Source organism: Tuber melanosporum (genome assembly GCF_000151645.1).
Source record: "Tuber melanosporum whole genome shotgun sequence assembly, scaffold_23, strain Mel28".
Classification (NCBI taxonomy): Eukaryota; Fungi; Ascomycota; class Pezizomycetes; order Pezizales; family Tuberaceae; genus Tuber; species Tuber melanosporum.
The window spans coordinates 336,634-345,598 of NW_003298897.1; the positions used below are offsets into that span (position 1 = coordinate 336,634).

At 42.4% G+C, this 8,965-nt stretch overlaps 1 protein-coding gene across 1 annotated transcript in view; it reads right to left on the reverse strand.

The window, feature by feature from the left end:
- GSTUM_00006032001 (uncharacterized protein) overlaps positions 1–730 on the reverse strand; it is a gene marked incomplete at both ends in the record, with an annotated part of 2,390 nt that extends 1,660 nt beyond the window's left edge. Inside the window, 3 exons of the mRNA XM_002838156.1 lie at positions 33–342; positions 401–504; positions 628–730. Of these exons, the coding sequence (XP_002838202.1) occupies positions 33–342; positions 401–504; positions 628–730 (517 nt within the window). The remainder of the gene's footprint in view (positions 1–32; positions 343–400; positions 505–627) is intronic.
- Between the last annotated feature and the right edge of the window lie 8,235 nt (positions 731–8,965).

An 8,965-nucleotide genomic window follows, 5' to 3' on the forward strand; every position in this document is an offset into this window, starting at 1 on the left:
GATCATGGGTGTGTTCGGTGTCACCACCGCACCCACCGCCAAGTAGAAAACAAGGAGAGCCGTGCACAGATGTGTATTATAAAACATGTCGAGTTTCTCGAGAGGCTTGCGTTCCTTGACGGCATGAGTGTAATCATCCGCCAAAATTGCAGTGTAAGACTCCTTCCCATCAGAAGAGAGAGGCCTGGTAGGAGGCGGTGTTGATATACGACGAGGCGCCGGAGCGTTGTATGTTTTATCAATATGTGGGTTCTCAACAACCGATAAAAATACGAATTGTGCGGCATGGGCAGCCAAGGATATAAACAAGACCGGATATGATGCTACTATCAGAGATATCCCCTATACCCATAGTCAGCTGGTGTGCCTCAACAAAATTCATATGAAGAATTTGACGTACATAATAACCGGCGTACCCAACAGAATACATAGGATGAGGTGCCATTTCGAAAACACCATCGAATGCCAAATTCTGGTCAACCATGAAAAAGAAGTCTCCCCAGTCTAACTTTCAACCGTACCAAAAGCTGTTAGCACTGCCAATCCCAATTGGGAGATACAATGTTTAATGGACCAGAGGCCTGAAGCTGCTGAAAATTGTATTCTAATACGGCAATGAAAACTTACACCAAGCGTAGCCTTTCACAACTCTATGAGCATCAAGCTTAACCCATAAATTGAACATGAACACGACAATCCCGCCAATCCACCGCCCGGCAGTTAACCCCATACCTCTCCGGCAGGTACATGTGCACAAGATATGGCGAATAGCACATAGCTCACAAAATCACACATAAGGACAAGATCGACTGCCCTCCTGAACACCAACCAGGTATTGTATTCTATGGGGGCCTTCTCGAAAACATAATCCCCGCTCCTGACCTCGTCAGATATCTTTGCCTCGATCTCGTGTTTAACAAGTGCACAGATGCGAGGGTTCATCTTCGCATCGAAGATACCAGATTTCCGCGCCCACCAGACTAGACGCTTGTGATTCGATTGATTTCGAAGCGGATAACCAATACCGAAATTATACGAAGTTCGCCAAAGGGCAAAGAGACAACCCAAAATGGGCGGCGGAAGGAGAAACAAAAGGGCGATATGGATGCCGAGAATAACGAGGATGACAATGTTTGACAAATCTTTGGGCTGTCTTGGTGAAAGTAGAGTAGAGACCATGTCATGAGTCCGGGGAACAACGAAAGCTGTAGCGATTGACTCGAAACAAGCTGAAAAGCTTATTCCGAGCAACGGGGGAACGGGCACCGACTTGTTCCGTCGGGAGTCCGGCCAAAGGTTTTCCCCGGTTTTAAAGCGTCCTCGTTGTCAACGCTCTCGATTATGATACCTCCACCTCTTTTATTGCGGTCGAAGTTTCCATTTTCCCATCTCCCTTTGAACGATCCCTTAGGCTAGTGCCATTCGACCCTTCCAAGGCACTCGAAGCCATGTATGCAATGATTTGTTTTCTCGCAAGTGCTTCACCAGCCAAGAGTGTAGATAAAGGTTTGAGCAACTAAGGGTCCTGTTGAAGGACCTGCTAGGTATAGGAACTAAAATAGGAAGAAGTTGATGAATATAGATTAGACGGGGGAGGGGGGGGTGATGAAGTGAGAAGAAGGTTTATTAAGATAAGGCGGCTTCTTAAACCAGTCAGGACACAGTGGAGGTTCACAGGGAGGGTGTAGGAATGATACCGGTATAGTTGGCCCGAGCGGCGACAAGAAGCGAAACACGCTGTTGGGCTTGCAGCACGAGCAGAAGGGCGAAGCCAACAGATCAGGCCGTACAATATGATACCACAGCCAACGAGAACGATGAAAAAAAGTCAACCCCCGAACAGTGATCCCCTCCGGGCTAGGACAGCGAAGTCAAAGGCTTACCGTAGGAATGGAGATCGGGACAGTTGTGATGTGTTCTCTTCAGAGGTTGCTTTCATGGTTAACCGCCTAACACATACCAGGTTACAAGTGATCCTACAAGACCCCCAACCACACGACAGGTCACTGGCTCCCTTTCAAGGCCCCGCACAAGAACTCTCGCCGTATCATATGCTACCAGTGTATTGCATAATAATATTATTGTATCTCATATATTGTTGCTCACCAGACTCTGCCAAGGCCTTGTGCTTGAGACCCTGTGTTTGCGAGAAACCTGAACCCCAGTCTGAATTTTAAAAAAGAGGCCTCTTCTGAGGAGGCCCCCAGCACCCAGAGTACCGGTACAGTACATTGGTTGGAGGCAAAGTTCCATGATACCGGGATGATACCATGAACAAGCCAGGCCAGTCGCCTGGTTCTTCTCTCTTTTGAAGCTTTAGTCTAACCAACATTCAAAGTGGAGCAGAACTGATGTATTATTTGCGGAGCCCAAGATCCAGCGCTATTGTTAATAGGGCCAACAGCTTCCACAACTGCCCTGTTCGCATCGCTTGCGCGTGAAACGTGAAAGCCTTGCCCCTTTCTGAACCGCGGTATGACCAGATACATGTCAGGTACGGTACGGCGCCGGCAGTCGATCAAGTCAATATAGGAAAGGTGGTAAAAACGCTTCCCAACAGTCATATTATCAACATCATCTCCCGGACCGGCAAGAGATTGAGAGTTTCGTGCTTTCCCTGTCCGTTCCCGAAGCCCAGATGACTGAGGAGTGTTCGACCCGCCATCATACCGGAGTGATGCCTCAGCCAGTATTCTTCAATGAGAAAACTTTTCAAATACCATGGAAAACAGGGGGGTACCTTTATAATACCATTCTTGGCAAAAACATACCATTGCAAGGTTTCACATTGCAACAATTAACAAAATATTCACTCTAGCACAGAGTTTCCCAGTCTTTTTACCCCTCAAACAATCCAAAAATATTGTAAAAAATTTCATGAAAAAAGCCAGAACTACTTGAGACCTGCTAATACTTTTTAAAATCTTTTCTAGCAGTTTTCTTAGGATTCCTGGCCCAAAGAATCACAAAGAACATACTACTATTAAGCGAGGTCAGACCAATGAGGTTCTGTGCGAAGGTTTGACTTTTTCGATGGTATATTTCTCAGTCAATGGTATCCGGAAGGTTTTTTCGCCAAGAGCATAGTATTGAAAAGGTTCACTCATCCTTCAATGATTACCAGCGTAGGCATGGTCACACAGCCAATATTAACTTAGTTACTCGTACAGTACAAAGTGTGCACAATGCCGGGTCGATGGTGCCCCTTTAGCCAGCTGGTAAATTTGGATTGATTGAATGCACATCGGCGAAATTTTGGTCATTGGTGGGAATCTGCTTATCATCCTTTGTCTTGTCAGTCGAGGAGATAAAGTGCTATGATCAGAGTAGAGTAAGGAATCCTAACACTCCAAGGCTCCAAGTCGTCAATGATATTGTGCATTGACAAAATTAAACGTGAGTCAACAATCAGTAGCAAGCCACCACTCTTCATCACCCCGCACACTCAACAGTACCTAAAAAAATTCCTCTAAGTCAACCAAGAAAAAACCATCCTTCTCAATGGTCTTTTTTTAATAAAATATGCCTCCTATTCTTCGTAGTCATGTCAAAAAATGATATTCCCTCCACACATCTCTCTGAGTTTACCAAGGGGAGTATTCGCGGATTACATGAGCCTTGGATGAGATATCACCAAATTTCTCACTTCCTTAATATCCCCTACACTACCATCCAAGACACAATTGTAAAATGACATTAAGCGGACATGGAGGATACAGGTAGAGGAAGACATCTTAAGACTACCAAGTCACAGGATGATGCTATAGTGGAGGAAGCTTTTAAAAATCGCCATACAACCTATTCTGACATTGCTGAGCAAGTTGCTCCCAATATTTCTAGTAGGACAGTAAGGAGAAGACTTGAAAAAAAGCATGTTAGAAAGTGAATGGTGCAAGATAGTTTATTTATATCAGGATCTAGCTCAAGAGATGTTGGAATGAGCATTAGCTTATAGGCATTGGACAATGGAGATGTTAAGAAGGAAGGCAATGTGTGTAACGTGTTCGCAAGGTGCTAATCACGTTATCGGTATTAGATACGATAGTTGGCAGGTGGCCTGCACTTCCAGAGAGGAGGCGAGAGCTGAGAACTAAAGAAGGCTTCAAGGGTGTACTGGGGAACAAATAAGTAACCGTTCAACCAAGTATATTGAAATACTGTGTGTCGAAGTCTGCCTTTTCTATCGTAGAAACAGGTGGTCTTTAAATACTCAAATCTGTTCATGTCTAGCATGAACGAAACTAATCAAAGGTATCAATTGATACTCTTTAGTAAAACTCCTTAAGTATCAAAGCGATACGTAAAACAAAACATAAAACAAACCCAAGTATCAAAACGATACTTAAAACCAACCAAGTATCAAAACGATACTTAAAACAAACCCAGTATCAAAGCGATACTTAAAATAAAACATAAAACAAAACCAAGTATCAAACAATACTTAAAACAAACCAAGTATCAGAGCGATACTTAAAACAGAACATACAACATAAAACAAAACCGACTAACCGAGTACCCGTACGGGTTACCATGTGTGGGGAATGAGGTAGCTGTGAAAAGGGGGGGAGGTAAGAGCAGAAAATAGGTTTTCAGATACTCATATGAGAAATGGAATAAGGATTATGTTGAACCTAAGACTAGGAGAGGGGAGAGAGGGATTAGCCAGATGATGACTGGTTGTTTTTATAGTTAAACTCATGGTCTTAGTGTTCCAGATCCTTCTTTGGCTAGGTGTGCTGTTGCTGGGAAGTCAATTATTTTATGTATATTATCATTATGACTTTCTACGGATGTGGGAGAATATCAGAGAAAAGGCTGGAGAAGTAGGGGTATTTTTTATTATTGACAATGCTAAGACTCACTTGCCTTTTACAAGATGGCTCAGAGGGCAGGAAATTACACTGATGGAAATTCCTGCCTATTCACCAGATCTCAATCCAATTGAAACTTATTTTATCTGGTGAAAGGTAAGCTTTACAGCACTACCCTGAGGTATATCCTATGAAGGGTGATGTCAATGGAGTCAGGTAGGTAATAGTAGGGGACATCAGTTATTGTTGGGAACTTCTGGACCAAAAGGCTTTTGATACTATGGCTGGATCAATGGTTGATAGAATAGAGAGAATTATTAAGGCTGATGGATGGTATACCATATATTAATTTCTACTGTGTATTTAAGTTTCTTAATAATTTCTTTTGGTTTTTGTAATAGGGGATGGATGGGTAAGTGTGGTTGTCATTGCCAAAGATTTTGTGCAGTTGAATCATGATTAATTTTATCTAAGCACAATAGTAAGTCCGTAAAGTCTTGTCGTTATCTAAGGAGAGGATTCAACTCATCTACCTCTTGCTGTAATTCCATTTCTGCAGAGGCTTAAACAAATTAAGACAGCATAGTGTATAATAGTGTACAGTTGTCATGAACGTAGCTTGGTGAGAAAAAGTCTTTCATGTGACTCACGATTATAAGCCATAGGTACATTATTGTTTCGCATGGATGACGCATTCGGGTAATATGACTTGTCATGTTATGATTGCTTATGTTTTGTATATGTCTGGAGTATGAGTCATCAGATGTGTGCCCGGCAAGTGTGCCTTGCAAGTATGCCTTACTGGTATACCTTGCGCATATGATTTATGTTGGGCACATGACATTGTTATGAGGTCATGGGATTTGCACACCTGAGGACTTAATGTCATATTACTTGTTTATTGTGATTGGATTAGTTTATTGGTTTTTACACATGACCTTGCTACGAGGTCATGTGTTTTGAGCACATGACTACTTTAGCCCTATGATTTGTTTGTTATGCTTTGGTTTCCCACATGTGACCATGTGGGGTCACATGACTTGGAGTGGGAAAAACACTTTGGAAGGAGGCCAGGACTGCAGAGGAGGATAGGTTCTTCACACTTTGTTCTGAGTACTTTTCCTGGTCCTTGCAGTCTCTGAGCCTCAGCATGTATCTCTCACACCTATGATGGGCTTTGATGCTAGGGATTCTGGGGGAGATATTTGAGTTTGCTCAGTAGTTCCTGTAGTTCTTGTGGTTGAGGTCTGTTTCTGTTCCGTATCGGACTACTTGTTTGGACCGTTTCCTTGCCAGCAGGCTATCTCATGAAGCTGGCATATCATCAGCTTCATTACCGACCTATAGGAGTGCCATTCTGTAAAATGTCTTCGGCTTCCTATCGATGGTTTACTGGTAGGTTTCACCTTCGAGGGATGGGGATGGAACGTTTTATTTGAGGGGATCACCCACATCATTCTTTGTACCATCGGATGTTTGTTGAGCTTTAATAGAGTCTTTAGATCTCACAATGCAAAACGCCCTAGGGATAAACTAATGACCTTCCCAAGTTTCAGCTCATTGTACTAGCCTCATTATTCCTCCAGTGTCAGGACAGTACCTGCCTGGCTCGTCCTTGTTACTATTCATTTCTAGAGTTGTAATAAGACGTTGTTGTATATCACTGCTCCCTTGGATTCTTTGTACTTGTAGCATTAACAGTTGTTTAGTCTGCTATCACCTCCTCCCTTCCGAGGGGATGACTTTGACCATGAGAGATCTTACCTGCTGGGCAGCGATTGATATTGTCTGGAGTTGTGTCTGACTAGTCGCTGCCAGACACTGTTATTGTCTCTGTGTTTTGGTGGTTTGGTTACGGATCGCAGTTGGCCGCATCACTAATTGCAAGTAGAGTCTACCATTTATTTCTCTGCTTCAGTTTGCTCACCCTACCGCATCCTGTCCTGTCAGCTGGGTGAGCCTCTTACTTGTTGTTTGGTCTGTTCTGTTTGCTTAACCTGTGGGGCTGGCTTTGGCAGGCTGTACTTACTCTTTTCCAACTCAGTTGGACTTTGGTTCGGCTATGTTAGACATTCAGACTGGTTCCAGTTCCTTGGTGTATTGGTGTGGCCTCCCTCATGGCTCCTGGTAGTGACTGGTGGGCCTCACTCGGAAATAGACTGTGGGAGGTTGGAGCTTTATTGGTATGGCCAGGGGCTGTGGCTGTTGGATGGTTGATCTGTCTGTGGGGCTGAGGAGTCTAGATGGGCTTTGTGACATCTCATTGGTCCCCCATTGGGGGAGCTGTTGGGGGAAGGGGCTACATTTGCAAGCACGAGTCAAGCCTGCATCATGTTAGGTGAGATCTCATTAAGTGTTTCTAGTTCGGCTTGGGTTGTTGGGTAAAGTTGCTGAGTACTGCAAAGCTCCCTGACTGACTGGATGATTGATGGCCACCTGTGCCCATAGTGTGTTGGAACTACCTGGTTGGACTTGTTTTGGTCGTATATGCTGAGCTTTGTAGTACTTGTTTAGTTTCTTTGGTTCAGCTTTAGGTACAGCAGGAGGTGGCGAAGTACCATGGGTGGCAGTTAGGCCTTACTGACATTCTCAGTCTGTTACTACCTGTATGTGTTTTGCTTGTTTGTGTTGTTTAGTTTGGACAACAGGCAGCAGGTACAGATCCTTCTTCCCTGTAGGCCTTTTCGAGACAGCTGGCAGTGTGGGTTCATAGAGCTGACAGCCTATCATGATCGTACAAGAGGTAAACATATTGGTAACCTCCTCGCTGCCATTGTACTACCGGTAGGTTTAGTTTGCTTTATTACTTGTCTACTGTGGTGGTGGGTTTACGGGACGTTATTTTGACTGGGAGGTAGTGTTATTGTGTTTTTTGGAAGAAGGACAAGGTCACATTAATCATTTACTCAACTTCAGCTCCACTGAGTAGTAGTTGGCATCATAGCCAAGGGGCTACAGATTTGGACCAAGGTGAGCGCTGGGTTCATTGCTAGTCTTGTAATTAATTCTCATGTAAGTATGTCTTGGTGATGGTAGGTGCAAGGCAGAAGAACTAGTTAGCTTGCTGTTACTAGTATACTGGTCAGTGGTACTCCTTTATTGGTGGTTGCTCATTGTATGCCAGTGTTGGCAGTACTAGCTTAAATACAATTAGCTTGACTTCTAAGAAACTTTCCTACTTATTCCTTTAATGAATATAAAAAACCTTTGCGCTTCTTATTATTATTACGACTTTTATTATTAAGCCAAGCGAACTGTTCATAAAGAGGAGTTAGAGAAACCTTTCCAACGGCATTCCTGATAGAAGACAAAGGTCTTGTACTATTACTATCGTATGGAGAGGCCTGGTGTTATCCTAAAATGAAAAAAAGAAAAACAAGAGAAGTATCATTCCCCATTGCTAAGAACTAACCATCCAAAAGGGGATTGTTATTGCAGTATCCTAAATTAATATCTCCAGCCAGCCCGTACTCCAATTGGCCCTTAACTACACTATAAGATTCAGAGGCAAGTCTTTTGAGATGCAAAAATGTTTGATATTTTGTACATATTTCTAAATAGGTCCAGACTATACTTTAGTGTTTAAAGGCCTTATTCTTTTAAAAATGGAATAATGGTTAGCCTTTTTTTAGTATACAATCATATAAATGTTATATTATATATTGAAATACCTCATAGAATAGATGTCTATTTGCCATAAATACCCATTCATTAGGTTTACCATATTTTTGAAATATTTTTTAATTCAATTGAAAGCCTAGGAATAAAGTTATAGAAAAAAACAACCACAAAAACAAACTAATTCTAAAGAAAGGCTAATAAATATGGGAAAGTACAATATGGAGAACAGAATTTGGTATTACATCTGGACCTGTATCTGGATTGGTTTTAGCATAAAATTCAAGAATATGTAGAAGGATAATAAATGAAAGAAAAACAATTGTTGATAACACCTGAATTAGTGAAGGACTATCCACTACTATAACAACTGTGATGCTTTAATTTGGATTCAATGTAGGATAGCTGTAGTTCCTTGTTTTATGCTTTCAATATTAGAAAGTTAAATTGGTATACCTGAGGATTTACACTTTGCTCTTTTAAGAGAGGGTCCTAGCACTTTTACGATATCGTTATAGGTGCGTCAAGACTGCAAC